Here is a 22,390-nt window from a genome sequence, read left to right on the forward strand (position 1 = left end):
AATTTGATACGAGAAATGCTGCGAAGACTTCAAGCGGTCATTGCAGCTAGAGGTGGCAATACACGTTATTAAGAATTCATTATGGATCTATTGTTTTATTTTTGTATCAAAATTGAAGTTAGTGAAAATCGATGCTTTTCCTTGTATTGAATTTAGTTACTTAAATCTCGTTTTGTTAAATAGAATATAATTGTTTTTGTTAATTAATAATGCATAGTTAACAATGCTTATAAGTTTGCTTATTTTTTTATCTTTATTAAAAAAAAATCTCTAAAAATCAAGTGGTGCGATAATTTTGTCCAGGAGTTTATTAGTACATTTTATTAGCTATGCAATTACAATAACACAGTATGCTGAGTCGTTGTTTCCCAGCCCACGCGCGCTTCGGATGTCTAGCTCGTACAGGGTGGTCTCTCAAATAGGTGGCCTGTCGTCACAATATTGTCAGGTTGATTAAAAGGTTTTGTAGTTTTAATTGTATTATACGTTTGAGAGATGGCGTCTTGGGTAAAGCTATTTTAAGTAATTTTCTTTTAACATTAAATCCCTAATTAAAAATAGAAAACGTCATATAAAATAACAGTTAGTCGTAAACCTCAAAATAAAGAAGTTTATAAGGATTTTGGAAATTTTTTGTTCATAATTTTTATTTTTATTTTTTTTTCTCGAATACTACTGTACGCAGTTTGGACTGTCAATGTACAATAGAAATGCAATAAAAAAAATTTTTTATTAACGTTATGTTACACCTAAATTCAATAGTTTTCCGAATCAAGACATTTTGATCAACTATAAAACACAAAATAAATTTTAAGAACATTTAAAATGTTATATTTATAACAAATTATGGCAAAAAGGTTACATTTTCTTAGAAATGTTAAAAATGACACCACTTACTCTGTTGTTATAATAACTGATCAAAATGTCTTGATGTCTAGGAAACTAATAAATTTAGGTATAACATAACGTTAACAAAGAAGATTTAAATGAGTTATATCACAGATATGCAGATTTGTGAGATACCAACAATTTTAAAAATTAAATGTCAAATTAGGCACTAGTGAGTAAAAAGTGAAACTTTACACACCCTGGGAAGTGTGTAAAGTGAGCACTTTACGCACGGTAGTAGGAAAAATCCTTTTTTAGATTTAAGTTATAGGTTTCGGCAAAATTTTAGTCTAGATTTATTAGAGCCCTTAGATAAGGATTAATGGATAGATTTTACGACAAAAATCGGGAATATGTCGGTGTGCTTCAAATTTTTATATAAACACATTCAAAAGATAAGAGCGGATGATAATACAATACAATAACAAAATAGGTTTTTTTTTTAAACATAAAGGGAATGGGCCAATAAAAAGCTTCCTCCTCTATCTTTGCGTGATCTATTAAATTTCTAAAAAAGTTCGCACATCTCATTTCTTTGATTTTGGAGAGACAATGGTATATTTTCTAACTTCGATAACCAAGGCGAGGGTGGCAAATCGACCCCAAAATCCTAATAAACGGATATAGGGTTCGATTAACAAATTATTACCAACACTTATTCAAAAATTTTATATGGGACTAAAAACAAACACTTTTTTTTATAAGAACGCATTAATAAAAAAGGTTAAACACTAACACAAACAGAAGTTTAAAAATAACAATTTCAAATATAATTATAGTAATCCGTCTGCTTGGATGCATTTTCGTGTCAGTCTGTGAATGTCATTTTAAGAAATCCCCAAAGAAAGTAATCTTAAGGGTTTAGGTCGGGGCTTCTAGCGGGCCAACGTACGGATCCTTGGTTTCCAATCCATTCATTTAATAAATTGGTGACGCATCGTCCATTATGGGGTGGTGCACCATCCTGTTGCCATAATATAGTTGACGTAATACTACATCCAAAGGTTTTTCCATTAAGGAATCCATTATATTGGTCCTTATTAATTCTTCATATCTTTCAGAAGTTAGATTTCTTTCAAGAAAAAAATGGACCGATAATTTTATTGTGTTATATATTAAATGATTGTTGTCCCTGGTTTTATTTCTTGATTCTGCCTTGGGTTTTCTATTGACCAATAGTGTTCGTTATAAAATTACGAGACAGTTTTACCACTAACCAAAACTCTTTATTTTTACTCTCGACGCGTGTTTCGATAACTATGCCCCTTCGGGAGAAGATTAAAACTAAATATACTAGCACTGTAAAGAAAACGTTTTTAATCCTATTAACAGTAAATTTTTTGTTTTTATCTTTAACACATAAGTCCTTATGGAAATATCCATTAATATAAAATTTTTGAATAACTGCGATACATCATTGGTTTAGATACATAAGGGGCTCTTAAAATCTGTAATAAAAAATTCAGGGCCGTATCTAAAAAAACAAACTTGACACCATTTTGTAATAGAGAGAAAGTAGCAAGGAGAACGAGTAATTTATTTTGTTCTATCTATTCAGATAGAGTCGTAAAAAAATAACAATGAAATCGCGAATATTCGGTTTCTTCCAAACATCTTCGGAAGTATTCGGAATTTTTGAAGTTTCAAAAGGGCGTTTTAATGAGCACCAACTTGCGCAGCTTTGCCTCAATTTAACCGACCTCGTATCTCTTCTAATTTACGAGATCCCAATGGTGAGGCTCGTATTTGGGACACCTTGTACATACATAGTAGTACAAAACGCAACAAAAGTTTACGGAATAGAATACCATATCTAGGTCTAACCATGCCTTCAAAAGACATTATTGAGTACATAATAAAATTAGAGAGTATTTTTATCGCTGAATTTAATAAATTATCAGCGCAAGAAGCAATTGGCTATAATCTTAAAAAACTATTTTCTAACATTACCTTTAAGCATCCCTGTAATGAATTTCCCATTGACTATTTTTTAAGTTTATACATAAGGGTGCGTATTTATTATACATTAAAATTTATAAATGCCGATATTAAAAAAGAAAAATCTAAAAAAAAAGGTAAAGATGTTTATGTAAGCAAGCTTAACATATTAAAACATTTGTAAATCCTCGTAGTACTTATGTATCATACTAAATAATTATTTTATATAAGTTGATGTGTTTCGTATTTAGGTTAAAAAATATGTTTAGAATGAAGTTATTATATCAATAAAATGGTCAGCCTCTCCGTCCATTTATAATGTACCTACTTATTTTAATAAAACTTTAATCAGTCTTTGTAATTATTATCTTTGTTTCATTTACAATAATAACCTACAAACCTAGTTTTATATCCTACAATTCCAAATATGTTCATGACCAAATAGGTACAAACAGGTAACAAATTGATGCAAATAGGTGGTACTCGGGTATTGGTATTTATGAAATTTCCAGCGTTCCCCTACACCCAGGTAAACACTATCAATGGCCAAGTTCGGGCTTGTATTCTATTCTGTAAACTTTGACGCAACTAAATTAAAGTAACGACTTGCCGAAAGTAACGAACACGTTCTAGTCCTTTTAAAAGTAAAAGAAAATGTACTATAATGACTAATAATCGCGCGCAATCGTACTATTAATCTCACTCACCCGGCGTATAAACGGGTACGTCACCTGTGTTCAGTGCGGCGCTCTCGCCGGCGGGGCCGGGGGGCGCGGGCATCGCGAACGTCGTCGTCGTCGGCGCCCCCCGACTCGGCGACGGTTGACTCGTCACCGGCGGCGATCCGCCCCCCAATCCCGGACCTGCGTCCTCGTCACTGCCGTCGGCCTAAAAAATTCCATATTATAATTCCAAGACGTCCCTTATGTGTACAATAATAACTTGGTTAATTAATTGGATATTTAATATATATGACCTAATGGTACTACCCGAAATTACTCAAAACCAGATTTAAGAGACATTACTGACTCAACTCATATAAGGAGATATTCATGCGGATTGTCTGCAGCCCGTTTTCTCGTGATGCTGTAGACCGACCATTTTAAACTAAATAATTAGATATAGGGCTTTAAATACAATTTCGGCAGTTAAAAGTATAAACATTTCGACTCCAGAAGGGAGCTTTGATTTTGAGACGATTTTAAATCCTCACTGTAGGGAGCACTGTAGACCCTTAAATTTTAACCCTTCCATGTATATAAATTCTTAACTGTCTTGTTGAAATTCATAAAACAAAGATAGTTATAAAAAAAATGTAGATTTTTCACTCTTATAACACAAGAGGTGCACAACAACCCCCTTATTTAAAACTACGAAAATCAAAGAATATATTACTGCCCCTTAGTCTTTACAACAAATTACAATGTTCTACTCGCCAGCTATCTCTTAAAAAATTCAAAGTACTCATCAGAGATTTTCTTTTCTAGAACACAACCTATAGTTTCTGTATTTATAGTTTTCTCTTATAACCTTAAGGTTTATTTTTTGAAAGCCTATGAAAATTGCAATAGTTGTACCATTTTTTAATAAAAATAAATGGATATTTATTTTGTTAAGATAAATCAATAAGTCTTAAAGAAATTTTAATTTATTATGGTTCTAAACCACTTTACACAACAACACACAAGTCTCTATCAATACCAAATATCTTCTTAATTATTAAACAGCCACCGGCCATTTCAAATTGTATATATTATTTGAAATATCTGCAGTTCTTTGACAACGGTGAATGTATACCCATTAATGTGGAAATCAACTGGAAAAGTCGCAGTTACTTTTGAACAAGAACAATTAAACGGGTGCAAAAGAAATCAAAGTGTAACAACGGTGCATGAAAGAATAACAAACAAATTAAAAAAAATATATAAATTAAATAAAACTCACCCGTATTCTACCTGGTTGCCTCAATCCCGGTTGTTCCGAACTGGGTCCACCGTCCCGCTGAAAACATCACCACAGTCAAAACTCACACAAAAAGTAAATAAAAAAAAAATTAAATCAAAATGTGGTTATGGTAAGTGAGAGAGAGAGAGAAATGACTTTACATTAATTGCTTTATATAGAATTAATACATAAATAAAAAAATTATTGACATAAATGAGATGTAAGAGGAAAAGACACCACATTCAAACGGTACATTCACCAAAAGATGTAGATAGTAAAAAAAAAGGGTGATATTATTACCTTATTACCCAAACCACTTTCCTGCCAAAGTTTCCTGGTCCTATTAAAAATAATGCACTCCAAATTAATCGAGAATCATGCATGCATGCAACTTACCTTAGTTGGGACTTCATTTTAATTATTTAATAAAAAATGTGTGTCTGTTTGGGATCCGAAAGTAAATGTTGACATTAGTATAGCTCGAGTTAACGTTTCGAGCGATTTTATTGTCATCCTCGGAATTCAAAGAACTAGATATGTCTTGTCCCTAATGCGGGTATATCTTAGTTGAAAAAAATTATAAGAAAATCCTGATGATAAGATTATCATTGATAAAGTGTCCGAAAGAAATAAGGATTTACTTCCAGGCAGTTAAACCTTGAATAATTAACTCTCTGGAACAACCGGGAGCTGATATCAACTTCAAGGAAGAAATTACTTCAATTGCCTGGAAGAAATAAGGAATTACTTCCAGGCAGTTGAACCTTGAATAATTAACTCTCTAGAACAATCGGGAAGTGATCTCAACTTCCTGGAAGAAATTACTCTAATTGCCTGGAAGAAATAAGGAATTACTTCCAGCCAATTGAAGGATGAGTTTTCAACTCTTGGTAAAACCCAGTAATGTCAAACTCAAATTAAAATTCAAAAAATTCAAATTCAAAAAATTCAAATTTAAATTCAAAAAATTCAAATTTAAATTTAAAAAATTCAAATTCAAAAAATTTAAATTCAAAAAATTCCAAAAATTTAAATTCAAAAAATTCAGATTCAAAAAATTCAAATTCAAAAAAATTCAAATTTAAAAAAAAAATTTTAATTCAAAAAATTCAAATTCAAAAAATTTAAATTCAAAAAATTCAAATTCAAATTTAAATTCAAAAAATTCAAATTCAAAAAATTCAAATTTCAATTTCAAATTTAAATTCAAATTTAAATTCAAAAAATTTAAATTCAAAAAAGTCAAATTCAAAAAATTCAAATTCAAGAAATTCAAATTTAAATTCAAAAACTTCAAATTCAAATTTAAATTCAAATTCAAAAAATTCAAATTAAAATTTAAATTAAAAAAATTCAAATTCAAAAAAGTCAAATTCAAAAAATTTAAATTCAAAAAATTCAAATTCAAAAAAGTCAAATTCAAAAAATTCAAATTAAAATTTAAATTAAAAAAATTCAAATTTAAATTCAAAAAATTCAGATTCAAAAAATTCAAATTCAAAAAATTTAAATTCAAAAAATTCAAATTCAAAAATATTCAAATTTAAAAAAATTCAAATTTAAAAAATTTAAATTCAAAAAATTCAAATTCAAAAAATTCAAATTCAAAAAATTCAAAAACTTCAAATTCAAAAAATTCAAATTCCAATGATTCAAATTCAAAAAATTCAAAAACTTCAAATTCAAAAACCTCAAATTCAAATTCAAAAAATTCAAAAACCTCAAATTCAAATTCAAAAAACTCAAATTCAAAAAATTCAAATTCAAATTAAAATGCAAAAAATTCAAATTCAAATTCTAAAAATTCAAAAACTTCAAATTCAAAAAATTCAAATTTAAATTCAAATTCAAAAAATTCAAATTCAAATTTAAATTAAAAAAATTCAAATTCAAAAAATTCAAATTTAAATTCAAAAAATTTAAATTCAAAAAAGTCAAATACAAAAAATTCAAATTCAAATTCAAATTTAAATTAAAAAAATTCAAATTTAAATTCAAAAAATTCAGATTCAAAAAATTCAGATTCAAAAAATTCAAATTTAAAAAATTTAAATTCAAAAAATTCAAAAACTTCAAATTCAAATAATTCAAAAACCTCAAATTCAAATTCAAAAACCTCAAATTCAAATAATTCAAATTCAAAAAAGTCAAATTCAAAAAATTCAAATTCAAAAAATTCAAATTCAAAAAATTCAAATTCAAATTCAAATTCAAAAAATTCAAATTCAAAAACTTCAAATTCAAAAAATAGCTTTTTTGTCCCAGAGTTATGGACAAACCCCTATAAAATCTAAGTCAGTAAAAACAACTCCCTGGGAAAAAAAAACCGAAAAGTGATCTCAACTTCCTAGAAGAAATGACTTTGAGGGTGTGAAAAAAATAGAGATTTACTTCCAGGTAGTTGAATCGTGAACAATTAACTCCCTGGAAAAATTGGAAAAAAGTGTCAACTTACTGGAAGAAATTTCTTCAATTACCTCAAAGATACTACTTAAAAGTGTTTGAAAGAAATAAGGATTTACTTCCAGGCAGTTGAAACATGAACAATAAACTCCTTGAAAAAACCGGGAAGTTATCTCAACTTCAAGGAAGAAATTACTTCAACTTCCTGGAAGAAATAAGGAATTACTTTTAGCCAGTCAAACCATGAACAATTCAAATTGAAAAAATAGCTTTATTGTCTCAAATAGTGTCATGGACAAAGCCTTGTTAAATCTAAGTCCATGTTAGGTCACTCACAGAAGGAATGGCTTAACATGCTTGGAGAGAATAAGCATTTACTTTTGAGGTAGTTGAAACATGAACATTTAATCCCTCAAGAAACAGGAAACAGACTTCAACTTCCTAGAATATATGACTTTAAGGGTGTGAAAAAAAATAGAGATTTACTTCCAGGTAGTTGAATCGTGAACACATAACTCCCTGGAAAAATTGGAAAAAGTTCTCAACTACCTGAAACAAATTTCTTCAATTTCCTCAAAGTGTTTGAAAGAAATAAGGATTTACTTCCAGGCAGTTGAACCATAAACAATAATAAACTCCTAGGAAAAACCGAAAGTGCAAAGCATGAAGTATACTATGACAATCTCAAGCCACCTTTTCAGGATTTCAGTTCAAATTCGAACCTTCGATCTTAAAATTGCGATAAAAAGAGATACAAAATGCTCTCACCTACCTGGGTATCCAAGCTTCCAGAACCGATACGACCAATTAACAATTAATTGCAAGCAAATACTTAAATACAATAAAATTAACACTTACATTTAGAGTGTGATAATCACCGGTATCCTCGGGCGGTCGGGGTTTCAGTTTGCCGCAGCAGAAGTTGCAGCAACAACAGAAGCAGCAACAGCAACAGTAACATCCGGTTATGATCCCGCATATTGTCACCAGAGCCTAGACAAAACAAGAGACGAGTACCTGTACATTATTCAGTTATTATATAAATTGTTAAAAATGTAAATTAAGATGAATATTCTGTTGTTATTGTAAGGCTCAAATGACTCAAAATGCACATTGGGGTGAAACAAGGAAAAAGAAAGGAAACAAGATGAAGTGACGAGGGAGATGGACAACTGGACGTACTTCTTTTATTCACTTTTTTTTTTACGATAACTGACTGCCTCAATTTAAGAACGCCCCTCTTACAATACACATCATAATAATTAGTGTTGAAAAAACCTATCGAAGGTACTACACTAGAAATATCTCCCAACTTCCTGGAACTAAGGGTTCACTTCTAGGTAGCTAAACCACCAACAATTAGCTCTAAGTGATCTCAACTTCCTGGAAGAAATTACTCCAATTGCCTGGAAGAAATAAGGAATTACTTCCAGGCAGTCGAAGTATGAACTTTCAAATGTTGGTATAACCTGACATTTCTAGGTTCAATTTCCAGGAAGAAAAATGATAAAGGCAAGTACAATATTAGGTTAAAACGACCTAAACTTATTAAGATCGTTCACGATATAGTAATTTTTTCTACTTTTGATGTTTCTGATGTGTCTAGGTCATAAATTGTACAATTTCGACCCTAAAAATTTAATGGATCTCTTTACGAACTCACTATAGCATACATGAAGAATTTGGCATTTGGATATCGTGATTGTGCTTGATCATCGATCTCATTTGCTTCAATAATAAGTTCGCGGTGATGTTCCTCATTCATTTGTAGGTAAGAAGAGATTGATTTGGTGTTGAATGACCCATTTTTTTTTCAAATAAAGGATGTTGTACTAAATGCATGGCAAATAAGATCTATTTTTAGTTTCTGTCAATCAATAATAAAAACTTGACGACGGGTGTGGTTTTTCCATGAGATTCTTTTCGCTGTAATCAAGCGAAAATAACGTATATAGCTAAACGGATGAGCGTAAGTTTCATTTAAATTACAGTTTTCTATAGAAACTAAAAGATAACATCTCAATGCCCCAAAAAAAGAAAAACTGAAGTGTAGATGGAGTCACAATCTACGTAACACCGAGGCGTTTTCGTTCACTGTGTTAAAGGTGCGTCCAAATCGTTTCGGCGTAAGAAAATACGTATCTCACTCTATTGCTGTTCGTCTATTATAGCAATATATAGCAATTTTTGTGGCTGCGAAAGCGGCTTTATGAGAAATTAAATAAAAATTCGATCTTAAGCCCTAGGCTTGAGCTAATTCGTGAATTTGAATTCACATGTATAACTGTTAACGCGATTTTCTATTCACTGTGAATATAACCTGTGAACGTGAATTCACGATTGAGTGCCGGTTGGCGAGATTGCTTATCGTGTAGTGTATCATGACAGTGAAGTCGCATAATAATAAGAAAAGCATTACTATTCTGTGTTTACTGTATCGTGATTGTTTATACCCAGATACAAATATTAAGAGGGAAAAAGTAAATAAAAATTGGAGACAATATCATTGACAATGACGACAATGATTCTTTGTTGTCATATTGGAAAAAATATATATTTTCATAGACCTTTTTAAAACTTATATCACTATGTCCTAATAAGAAATAATTGTCTTAAAAGTTTAAAATAATCATAAAAACAAACATATTTTAATATTCGACCTTTCTCAGAAATGGATAAATTAAAGTATTCTATCTTAATTAAAATCCAGTAAAAAAAAACTAAATAACAATAAGCATAACAATATAAAATATGATATATGTACAATAAAAATAATTTATTTTGCATCTCTTAGTTTTTTTTTGCATTCTTAGTTTTTGACCATATTTTGTACTATATTCACTAGATCGCTACGTAAAGTAATTAATAAATCTAAAACAAAATATAGACCTTTAAATTATAACAAACCTAAAATAACTTCTTCTTTTATATAATAAAAATATATTAATAGCATTAGAAACTTTTTATAAAATATATAGTAATTATCCTAAAAATTTGGTATTACTATTCAAAAAAAGTAAAATTTGAATTTTTCTGGTACTAAGTCGACTTCGTCTCTCAGACACAAATAGTCCAGCTTTTGAAAAAAGCCTTTCACAGGGCACGGAAGTCGCAATGGCACTAAGGCGTTCTTGGGCAACTAAAGCAACATGGGAAAACATGTGCTTATTTTCTCTTCACCATTTTAATGGATCCTCTTTTCTCTGTGGTCTTTCATAGTCTAAAAATCTCTGAATTTCAACGATTGCTTTGCTAGTGGATGTACCTATTATTGGTTAGTCTTTTGCAGCAATTTCGTCAAATTCGGCCCATATTTCGTCATCGCTATCCATAGGATCAGAAGGTATTTTAGATATCCCGTTTATTTCTTTATCTTTATCGATGCATTGTTGAACTGAAAACTTTTCTGCAACTAGGCTTATAACATTTTTTCTTGCAATCTCTGCATTATTTTTATCCTTAAAGGCAATTTGTTTAAACCGTGGATCAATAAATAACGCTATAGATAGAGTATTGCTGTTTTCTAACTTTCCAAACCTCTCATCAAGTGATTTACTAATTTTTTTTACAATATTTTTTATACATTCTAGAAACTGCTGCTTTGCAAAATTATTATAAATTGAAATTAATCCATTGGTAAGTGGAATGACAAGTGATGCGGTTAAATATTTTTCACTAGACACTGTTCGCGTCACTTTTTCAAACGGTTTTAAAATTTGACAAAGTTGCCGCAAAATATCCCATTCATGTGTTGTTAAATAATTAGCCGCATCCATGTTAGTTAGAGCCATTGTGGTTTTTACTGCCTCATCTAGTAATAAAAATCTTTCCAACATAAAAAATGTGGAATTCCACCGCGTGGACACGTCCTGTAATAATTTTAATGGATTTCCACTTCCCTGCGATTTCTGATATGCTAGTAATTTAGATGTAGCCGTATGACTCCTTTTAAAATGCCCTACGATACCCTTTACCTTGGTAATTATTTCAGTTATTTTTTCTTCTTTTAAGCCATCATTCACGACAAGGTTTAGGGTATGGGAAAAACAACCAAAATGTTTTCAACCTAATTCGTTCTGAATTGCACCTTTAATATTGGCTGCATTATCAGAAACGACCATCAGAATTTTATTTTCTACGTTCCATTCTTTAAGCACCCTTTTTAATTCAGCAGCAAGATTTATGGAAGTATGTTGAACTGATAAATTTGAGCACTCTAAAAGAAGCGAGATTGGTACAAAATTCTCGTTCAGAAAATGCACTGTGATAGCCATAAAACTCTCCATATTTATCGACGTCCAACAGTCTGTAGTAACACACAGTTTCTTAGAACTTCTCAAAAGAAGACGAGTTTCATTTAAACATTTTTCGTACCTTGCAGGTATGAGTGTTCTTGATATTGTGTGTCTTGATGGTAATTCATAAGACGGATTTAAAGCTGCTACAAATTCACGGAAGGCAGGTTCCTCTACAATTCTAAATGGTTGAAAACTCTCTGTAAAAAGAGCCAACAGCTTATCATCTATATTTTGTTTGCATTTTGGTGTTACTCTTTTAGGAATGTATGCAGAGATAGCAGTTTGACGAGGTCCTATAATACGGCCCGAATTAGAATGCAATGGCTTTAAAGAACTAGGAACATCTGGTTGATCACTGCTTTCATCTGTGCTTTTTGGATTTCTTGCAGCTTTGGAAGTACTTGATACTGCAACACTTTCACCAGTAGTCAACTGCGACAATTGGGAGTTCTAAAAAAAAATTAAATAGTGATAAATACCATCACGTATAAACGAAAATGATAATAAATAAAACGCATCAAAGACATTTATGAGCGTCCATTTCTGAAATATTCTCTACCTTATAAAGAATAAATTTAAATTAATATAAGTAGGATCATCACCTCCAAAAACCTAGAATAAAAGTGGAAAATTGCACAAAAAATATGACATAATTTTCCTACCTTATTTTCTAAGTCCGATAAACACTCTTCGTTTGTAAAACTTAAGGAGACTGTGGGATGCTTGATTTCCATGTGTTTTTTCAAATTTGATGTGCTAGTATTGTAGGATAATTTTGCACTACACAAATTACATTTTGCATAACTTTCGTCCAATTGAGTAAAAAAGTTCCATAAATAACTTATTTTTCTTCGTTTCGCAGGTAACGGCATATTTCAATTATAAAACTAATATTCAGTCTCTCACAAGCTAAAACTGAATTATTAATAAGAAAAAATCCATTTGGTCAAAGAATCAAGCTTACCTACTTGGGTAGCTAGTTACCACAAATAATTTATTATTTATGTGAAAACGCCTCGTTCACAATTTTGCTATTCACTTTGTACTTACTATCAAACTGTTAATAAGAAAGATACAGATAATGAAACCGATTAAAATATATTAATGTAAGAATTTAAAATATACACAGATACATAGGCACTAAATGGCTATCAATATCAATCGAATCATAAGTTAACATCTATTCCCGCCAAAATTCCTGCTATAAGCTACGATCAAAACGATGTCTCCAATTGACATAAATCTATCGCCCATCCGTCTCTCTCGTTTCTCCCCACAAACGAGAGAGACGGATAGACGATGGGAATCGGATAGTCTGTTTAACGACGGCCAATCGCTGATGCGAGATCGGGCGCGGACGAATACGATTGAATGTGGAATAGGTTCTTACTTCTTTCGGTTAATTTTGACACGTATTGGTTTGTCTCAATGTGAACGCGCCTTTCTCATTCACATTTTGACATTTCACAGTTTATTTTTAAGTTGTCATCAAGTCGTGAATGTGATTTTTTATTCACAGTGAATGATTCACAGGTAGTGAAATTTTGCTCAACCCTATTAAGCCCCAATATTAGCGTTGTAGAGATGAGCGATCCGGAGACGCCACTAAAAAGCACCGATTCCCGCCGGTGATCGTGTATGTTCGGAGAAAAATTCGGTCGTTTGACCTGAATAACAAGAATAACGACACGAATGTTCCCGCTTTTTTTGCGTTTGTTGATTGTTTACTTTTGTAAAAAAGCTCCAACTAATTTAATCAATTATTGCGATTATACTGAACTTGTTTCTTTGTGAAATATTGACCATGTTGTTGCTTATAGTGTTTTAAAATAATACCTGAAAAGCTGTATTAATTCCAATTCAGCGATTTTAGCTGTAAAGATGGACGGCCCTACTCAAAACCATCAGAATTAGGACCAAACTATCAACAAAAATATGTGCCACTTATGCAGTAAAATGTTTTCTTCCATTTCAGCTATGAACAAACATATTAAAGTTATTCATAAGCAGCAGCTCCCAGATAACCCAAAGTCATACATTTCTTGTCCCTGATGCATAGAGACTAAGTATTCTTGTGAGACTTATCAAAGACTTGAAGCTCATTTACAGGTAAGTCATGATATCAAAATAGAGTCCTTAACTTTCCATTTTTCCAGCGAAGAAAGATTTGAGGAATGGTTAAGAGAGCATAAAATAAGCACAAACTATGCACTTGTTCACACAAGGAAAATTGAAGACAAGATTGAAAAAGTATATTGTTGCAATCGAAGCGATTTTAGAGGTAATTTGTAGCAATTTTAATTGTTCATTATGGTGTGTGAGCAAAGGAAGGGAAGCGATTCTGTTTTAGGTGAACTCCTTGGGGAATGTTCTTCCAATAATATTGAAGCTAGCCATAGTCTAGAAATTGAAACATTTGTTAATGAGAAGATTACTGAAAATCATCAAGTAGCAGTACAACGATTCACAACAAGCAATCAACAAGAGAAATTGAAATTGAAAGTGTATCAAACTTTTTAAGATCTTTAAATGATGAAACTTATGATAAGTAATTTATCTTTTTATAAAATTATATAAGATATATTAACATATACCTGTAAATGTCTAGGTGCATGAGACAACTGACATCAATGATGGAACAGATAAATAAGACAAATACAAGTAAACGATAAATGGACAAACAAGTTTATTTTCCATCAAAGAAGAAGGAGCAGTAAATAAAAATAATTAATTGTATATTTTTTTCTATTTATCAGTATTTTTTTTTATATAATAGTAGGTATATTTTTATAGGTTTAAGTATATATGTATGTATATGTGTATTATAATTTTTTATGTAAGTTTTAGGCAAATATTTTAAAAAACATTACCTATCTCATAAGTTTCTTGCAGTTTCTTCTTATGAGTATTAATCGAAACTGCGAATTGTAAATTAGTATTTTAGCATAAAATAATTAAGTTTCTTTTCAAATCAGTCATATACATTATACATGTCTTTACAGCATTTATAAAATAAAACTTTTAATATATGATACATTTATATAACAGTATAACTAATTAAATCCATTGTGTTTTCACTTACCAAAATTACCTCTCTACCTAGGTATAAAAGTTATTTAAAAAAATAGGTACTTATTTCAAAAAGATTAATAACATTTATATATTTAAGATTAAAATTAAAGTACAATACTACAATATTTTATAAATTTTGTTTTCCATTTATTTATTTTTTCTAAATATACAATACCCTATTGTTTAAGTTGGGCTTTTCCTTTTGATACGTTCACATATAGAGAACTTAAAAAAATAATAGTTATTTGTATAACAAAAGGGAGCAAAGTGCATAATTTCCTTAAGTGGGTGAAGTTTGATCCAGCAAAAGCATCCACAGTGAGGAAATGACACCGCTCCTACAGTACTTCATTTTCTACTTTCATTCTTATTAATAAGCACAATTTAATGTAAAAAATTAATTTTATAAAAAACAATAAGCAAGATATAGTGAAATAAAAAAATTCAATTATGCAGGGAAATAAAATTAAAAATTTTCTTATAAGGTAGTAGAAAAATAAATATTTCAAATAACACTTTCTCAAAAATAAACTATAGTAATTTTAAATAATATCTAAAATCAATTAAATCCATGTCCGCCCAAAGAAATTTTTAAAAATATTTATTCAAAAAAAAAAATTAAATTTTTATTCCATTGGATTGTTCAACCAAACTGCATTTTTTTGATACTTACATTAGGGTATTATGTATAAAATTAATAATTTAATTTTCTTGTTTGCATCCTTTATTTATATTTAATTTATTTAAAGAATCAATAATTATTATTATTCCAGAAACGCTATTTTTTATTTTAATTAAATTATTATTCCATTAATTATTATTTACATTAATTATTCTTATTGCCAGAAACTGTTGCTTCTAGCAGCAAACATTGCTCTTTTGTTGGTTGCCCGCCATTCACATAATATTTAAATATCCGAATGGGACAGTCGGAGATTGTCGGGAATCGGGTGCTTTTTAGTGGCGTCTAGCGATCCGGTGTGTTGCCAGGATTTTATGATGAAACTGGTGATTGGTGAAAAACTTTATTTAAAATGGCAATTTCTGGTGATTTTAAAAATTTCATCAACTTTGAATATTTTCAACGGTTTTTGAAACCTGTCGAAAAGCAAATAGATTCAAACACAGAAAAGCCTGGCACTAGTTCCTCTGCCGGTTCCATCTACTTCCGCTTTGGACTTACCTGATTCTAATTTATTAGACACCAATGACGCAGAAGACTCCACAGAAAAAAAAATTCTATGCTCACAAATATGATTCAACTTGGGAGCAACATAATGATTTTAAGCATTGGATTTAGAAAAGTACTCTAGGTAACACTTATTTTAAATATAAAGTTTGTTTACATGATATTCTGTATACAGGAACAATTAATGATTTTTTGCTATTTAACTAAGTTTATTCTTTTAGTAGTCCTTTTGCTCCATTCTACATCACTTGAAGTGAGAGAATGTTATAATAATCCTCCCATATATTTGTACTAATATCAACAAAATCCGGTAATTCCTGTCTTACACATATTGACCAAACGTCAAATTCAGTTTTATAGGAAAATACCTAATAATGACACCACCAGCTTGAACTTTAGTTACTTCCAAAACTGTAGCCTTGAACATAAATACGTGAACATGTAACTTTTTGTTTCAAGAGAATACTCCTCCTAAAGATACGTACTTTAAATTTACAGTCAAACACCGAAGTACTCTCAATATACGACAGTACCGCCGTGGGCATTAAATTATCAGGCATATCAAGGTTTAATGCACAATCGCGACGTTAAAACGATTTCTAAGCACGGCTATCAAACTACTTACTGAGAAAGCGTGGTGTGTTTATTTTTTCATTATCTGTTTATAGATAAAGACAGTTGATTTTAAATTGTGCAGAGAGATTCATTATGGTCATATAACATTAAAGAACCACTTCTTTAAGTAAACATTTATTGAAACTATATATATTTTTTTCAATGGCTCAGTTATTACACACCCAGTTGACGTAAGCCCCGATAACGATAACAACTGGCTTAGAAAGCGAATTATGATGACTCCATTAATAGATCATTAAGGGATTAACAGGATCAAGGGGGGTATTAAGAGAGGAGAATTTCTAAGAAAACACTCGCTTACCTTGCACCATGTAGAAGTAACCACGAAATAAGCGTTAACGTTCTCCTCGCCAAATTGTTCCGCAATGTACAAACCGAGGGAACCGTAGTTGTCGTAGATGTTTCTCTTCGTTGCATCGCTAAGTATTGAATGGGCCCTAAAGGAACATATGTTAAACCAACGCAAGAAGCTTGAGCGAAAGAAAAGCTTTGCAAGAGACTTGCCTATTGACTTCTTTAAACTTCTCTGCGGCCTCCGGATTGTCCGGGTTCTTGTCCGGATGGTATTTTAGTGCCAATCGTCTGTAGGTCTTTTTGATCTCTTCTCCGGAAGCGGTTTTTGGTAGAGCTAAGATTTCATAGAGGGAGTCACCTTGGGTACTAAAAAACAATTAGGAATTCATCAGGGTCTATTATTATCATTGAATGAATGGATCTTTATTTGCAAAATATACAACTACAATTGTACAGTAGAACCTACTACAATAAAATCTAAGTTTAAGCATGGTCAAACTAATGGGAGAAAAACAACTTATAATTTGTTAATAAGATAGTTATCAAACATAACACCAGTAACAAAAAGGCTAAGTAATAAATCAGTTACAAAAGATTTTACTTAGTAAAATATATAGGGATAAAATATTGTAACTGTTTAGAAATTATGTATTTTTTAACATTTGGTCTTGTATAAAGCACCAATATACTAACACTAGGGATATGAGCAAATTTAAGCTGACACGGTCATATTGAAAATGACGGTCATAAAAAAGAATGACAGTCACAAAGAATAAATTACTGTCACAAAAATATCAGCTGATTTTCAATGTTTACTGCTTAAGACAAGCTGCAACCTGATGCTTATTACATTGGCTTGGCTGGCTTGCTTAATTGGTTCTATGGAACCCAATATGAAATAAATTCATCACCTTATATCACCTTAGATATAAAATTACCAAGTTTAATCACTTGCTTTCTATCACTAAGAAAGCTAAGCAACCATTTTAGCAATCTATCAGAAAAACCTATATTTCTCAATTTTTCAACTAATAACAAATGATTTACCTTGTCAAACGCCTTGGAGAAGTCTGTATATACAGCATCAATTTGATACCCCCTCTCCAAGGCATCTGACAACTCGTTGTGGTATATGAGTAAATTTGTAAGAGTGGACCGACCACCTCTAAAACCATGCTGTTCCTTAACAATAATTTCTCTACATTGCCAATTTAAATGGGCAAACATAAGGCTGTCAAAAATTTTGGGGATGGATGACACTATGGACACACTACGATAATTTCTGACATCATCCCTCGACCCTTATTTAAAAATAGGAGAAATATAACCTTCTTTCCATATGTCTGGAAATGTTCCAGAAATAAGAGATAAGTTAAAAAGTTTACATAGTGGCTGTGATAGTGCATATCGACAGTTTTTTAAAAGAATATCGGGGATTCCATCTGGACCAATCATTAACTTATTAGGCAAAGCCCCCAGCTTATCAAACACCTCAGCCAAACTTATGACAGGACAGTCAATATTAATTTGGCTAAGACTTTTCAGGTGGGGTTGTGTTTGCATTTGAATAGACTGCAGAAAAGTGAGTAGCGAATAAATCAACAATCTGCTGACCATCAGTTGCAACACTATTATCTAAAATCATTTCCCCTGGTACAATGTTAGATGCTCTTTTCTTATTAATGAACTTCCAAAAATTTTTAGATTACTAGTCAAGTTCTCATTCAAAGTAGCAAGGTAATTTCTGTAGCACTTAATCTTTTACACTGAGCTCTCAGAACGGTAAATTCATGATAATCTGTTTCATCATGGGATAGTTGGTATTTTTTATACTTACTTTTTTTGAGAAATACCAATCTTCTTAATTCGGTAGAAAAATATGGAGGAAAGCTAGATGTCTTATATTTTTTTTTAGGCACAAAACATTGTATACCAAAATTTAAAATGTTATAGAACTCTGACACCATAATGTTAATATCGCTATCATTAAAAATAGTATCCCAACTTATAGAAAAAAGATAATCATTTAAACCCTGATAGTTCCCATTTTTAAAATCAAAATAAAATTCCTCAACTCTAAGTGAATCCAACATTACATTGTTGTCTACTCTAAAATTACAGGTATAAGAAATATGATGAATTGAGTCACAAAAAAGTGGATCTGGAGACTTAAAACATTTCATGGCGCTATTGTTAATAAACAGAAGATCCAGGAACACATCCCTGCTATTTGGCATATCAATCATTTGGTACATATTAAAAAACCCATATATTTGTGCTAGAAACATGGCTGGTGAATTTGTTGGACAGTCTACTTGGACCCCATTATGAGCATTTGACCAATGTACCCCTGGCAAATTGAAGTCACCCATCATGTAAAACTTAGTGCTAGGATACATAGAACAGATTTCGTCAATTGTGATGCAGTGATGAGAACAGTGATGCAGTGGTGAGAACAGATTTCTTCAATTGTGATGAGTATTTGAAAGGTTTTATTTGTTTATTGTTGATTTTTAAAAATATATATATTTTTGAGATTTTGAGGAAATTATTTTGTGTCACTGTCAGATATTTGTCTATATACCTGCTTTGAAGTGTAAAGGTAATGAAGGTTACGAGGTGCAGAAAAAGCAAACTTTTTCATCAGAAAAAAACGTATTTTAAATAGGTTTCTCGCAATTTTTTTTGCAAAATAATGGGATTTTGTAAAGTCTGTTAACTTAAAGTTCACTTGTTCCAAGTTTCAATCCTATCGATTAAATAGAACAGGTTCTGACATCGGGTTGAAAATATTACACGTAAAACCCTATGACCCAAGATAAAAAAAATGCACTGTATAGAATAATATGAATTATAGTTAATTTTCTGTAACCTGAGAGAGTAAATTATTTAATAAATGATTTTTTTTCTTCTAAGGCAATTATTTTATGCAATGAAAAAGTTTTTCATTGACACTACCCTTACACCCCCCACCCACCCCAAACAACTTACCAGTAAATAATTTTTCTGCAAAATCCCTGTTTTTCAACATGTTACACATGAACCAGAGGAGTTCTTGTTTTATGTTATACAGTATACTTGTTTTATACTATAAATTTTAATGTAATTTTGACTGAATGTTTTAAATTTTAATCGGTATATAACCTCCTTAAAAATAAGCCTGTAGAAACATGGCCTATTTATAGAGTATTACAGTTTGATGTTCTGATCTGGGTATTCAAGTGACTTTGATCATTATTTGATACATTACTGGATTTATTGTATTATCTGTTTACTTCATATTCTTCTAATATTTCAATAATTATTTTATTATTATTAATAGGATTTGTTTAACGCTACAGGTCTTAAATCTTGACCAAACCGCAACCCTTAACATAAAAAAAAATCAATTAAAACACCCCTTGAGAAACCACCGCATAAACATGAAAACTACAAATAAAAATTAGTGAAACTTAGAAGTGCTCTTTGAATTATTCAAGAGCCCTTATGGGATAATTAGAGCAAGGACATCCAAGGGTGGAAAGTATGTTGCCAAAAGCTGAATTTTCTCTTTGTATTGAACATAAATAAGTTTAATGTGCCTTGTAATGATTTAAAGTGTATTTAAAAAAATATCGGATCAATGGGTGCACCCTAAAATGTATTGTGCCGATGATACTTACGATAATTTCCGTTTGGCGTCCATTATAATAATAAAACAGCTAAGAACTAGAAGCACACACTAAAGTAAACTTATGGCGGTCAAATTTTGATTAATTTATAGTATTCCAGGCATATTTACGATATTTTAACGTCAATTCCTACTAGAGCAACTGGCCTAAACAGGAAAATATGAGAAACGGTGACAAAAGTGACAAAAATGTCAATAACAGTTCCCCCACCGTCAGGCTGGCCAATGAAACCGTACCAAAACCAAAAGTCCCTAAACTAAATCGTGAGGAAGGGATAAGCAGGACCGCACTTTATCAATTCACAAATGCTATTTATTATGATAATTTTTGCCAATACTAGGGTGTAGTTACTTAGAGCCAAAAAAAAAAAACACTTTATTCTATAATTGAGAATAACTCGGAATTTTAAAATAAAAATGCAATCAATTTTTGACCTTGAAACCGTTTGTGAAAGTCATCAAGGTGCATTTTAGGTTAAAATTTGACATGTGATCATTGACATTATAAATTTTCCATAATAAAATCACCTAACTTTACTTATCGATTACAATGAGACCCCGCTATATTTATTGGGGAAACACATGTTAGTCCATGGTAAATATCGATTTCTCAAAAAGGAAACTTGGCACCAATGCAAGAACTTACGCCAAAAATTCCTAACCTCAACTGTCAACATCAAATACGTAAACAAACAGCATAACCTAAAAAAATTAAAATTATTCAACAATCACAAATTGTAACGAAAACTTTCTAATGTCAGTACCATGTCTGATAAGTCTCAACAGCAACAATGCAAATTTTTCGTACAACGAAAAAAGCGTTACTGCAAAATGTTAGTGAAACCGAACCAACAGTTTTGTGGGGAGCACCAGAAACCTTTAGACCCCACAGATGCGGACGAATCAAACACATCATCCATAAGAATAGCATGCCCTTTAGATGGCAAACATACCGTTTACGCGCACAATTTACAAAAACATTTGAAAATATGTAATGCCCGGCCAGGCGAAGTAGAACCGTACATCATTAAAGACATCAACTCTGGTAACTCGGAAGTACCCATAGAGTTAGCTTCCACTGACACTTATCAAATGCTTTACACATTTTCCAAAGACCAAATTGCCACAGTTATCGATAAAGTCAGTAAGTTATATGAGCATATCAGTGTAACTGAAAAAATGCCTCAATTTACAATTGTTGAGGAAGAAATGAAGAAGCCAGAATATGGTCCTAAAACTATTAAGCATTTAAAGCAAGCATCTGCTATAGTAGGCATGTTAGAACACTACGATATGTTAAAAGATGACAGTTGTTTTATAGAATTTGGTGCTGGCAGAGGCCAGTTAAGTTGTTGGGTAGCAGAAGCAACAAATAACAAGAAAAATTGCAAAATATTATTAGTAGAACGAGCATCCCCGAAGCACAAAAGGGATAATAAACTAGCAAGGGTTTCTGACAGGATTCAAAGGATCAGGGCTGACATAGCACACTTAAGTTTAGATAAATATGATTTTCCAAAAGATACTAAACATATCATAGGGATAACAAAGCATTTATGTGGAGAGGCAACCGATTTAGCAATCAGATGTTTAGCCAACAGTGAATCTAATAAGAAAAAAATTGGTGGTGCAGTGTTCACATTTTGCTGCCATCACAGGTGCAGATGGACCCCTTACACTGGCAAACAATTCTTTGAAGAAAACAATTTGGGAATCACAGAATTTAACATTATGTGCGGTCTATCCAGTTGGGCCACATGTGGAACAGGATTCAGCAGGGAGTATAGGGAAGAGCTAAAAATTCAGCCAAACAAACAAATTAAATTGGACTTAAATGACTATGGTTTAAGTCGAGAAGAAAGGGAGGATATTGGAAGGAAATGTAAGAATGTTATTAATTATGGAAGGTTATTGTTTTTAGAACAGTTTGGGCTTAAGTGCCAGTTACATTTTTATGTTGAGAAAGATGTTACGTTAGAGAATGTATGTATTGTAGCATATAAAAGGTAATAAAAATTGTATGTAAGTAAAATTTGATTTTATTTAGTTAATTCAATA

The 22,390-nt window shown here is 31.2% G+C and overlaps 2 protein-coding genes across 6 annotated transcripts in view; one reads left to right on the forward strand and one right to left on the reverse strand.

Annotated features, from left to right (window-relative positions):
* The window catches only part of LOC126744947 (dnaJ homolog subfamily C member 5 homolog), a 28,944-nt gene extending 8,406 nt beyond the window's left edge, over nt 1–20,538 (reverse strand). For 2 of the 5 annotated variants that reach the window (XM_050452559.1, XM_050452560.1), the window contains exons 1-6: nt 20,325–20,538; nt 16,873–17,028; nt 16,670–16,805; nt 8,032–8,166; nt 4,771–4,827; nt 3,558–3,714 (exon numbers count right to left, since the gene is read on the reverse strand). In XM_050452559.1, the coding sequence (XP_050308516.1) occupies nt 3,558–3,714; nt 4,771–4,827; nt 8,032–8,166; nt 16,670–16,805; nt 16,873–17,028; nt 20,325–20,347 (664 nt within the window). In that variant the 5' untranslated portion in view covers nt 20,348–20,538. Of the gene's footprint in view, nt 1–3,533; nt 3,715–4,770; nt 4,828–8,031; nt 8,167–16,669; nt 16,806–16,872; nt 17,029–20,324 lie in introns of all 5 variants that reach the window. The other 3 variants (XM_050452557.1, XM_050452558.1, XM_050452561.1) reach the window with 3 other exon arrangements.
* Nucleotides 20,539–20,823: 285 nt separating this feature from the next.
* Nucleotides 20,824–22,364, forward strand: LOC126744945 (tRNA:m(4)X modification enzyme TRM13 homolog). The gene has a single exon (XM_050452551.1). It carries the CDS (start codon nt 21,098–21,100, stop codon nt 22,340–22,342), a length of 1,245 nt encoding a protein of 414 aa, XP_050308508.1. The 5' UTR covers nt 20,824–21,097; the 3' UTR covers nt 22,343–22,364.
* The last annotated feature ends 26 nt before the right edge of the window (nt 22,365–22,390 follow it).

This window comes from Anthonomus grandis, chromosome 15, assembly GCF_022605725.1.
Source record: "Anthonomus grandis grandis chromosome 15, icAntGran1.3, whole genome shotgun sequence".
In the NCBI taxonomy this organism is placed as follows: domain Eukaryota; kingdom Metazoa; phylum Arthropoda; class Insecta; order Coleoptera; family Curculionidae; genus Anthonomus; species Anthonomus grandis.

Coding starts and splice junctions, on each gene's coding strand:
- LOC126744945 (XM_050452551.1), top strand. CDS start 21,098: ATGTCTGATAAGTCTCAACAGCAACAATGCAAATTTTTCGTACAACGA.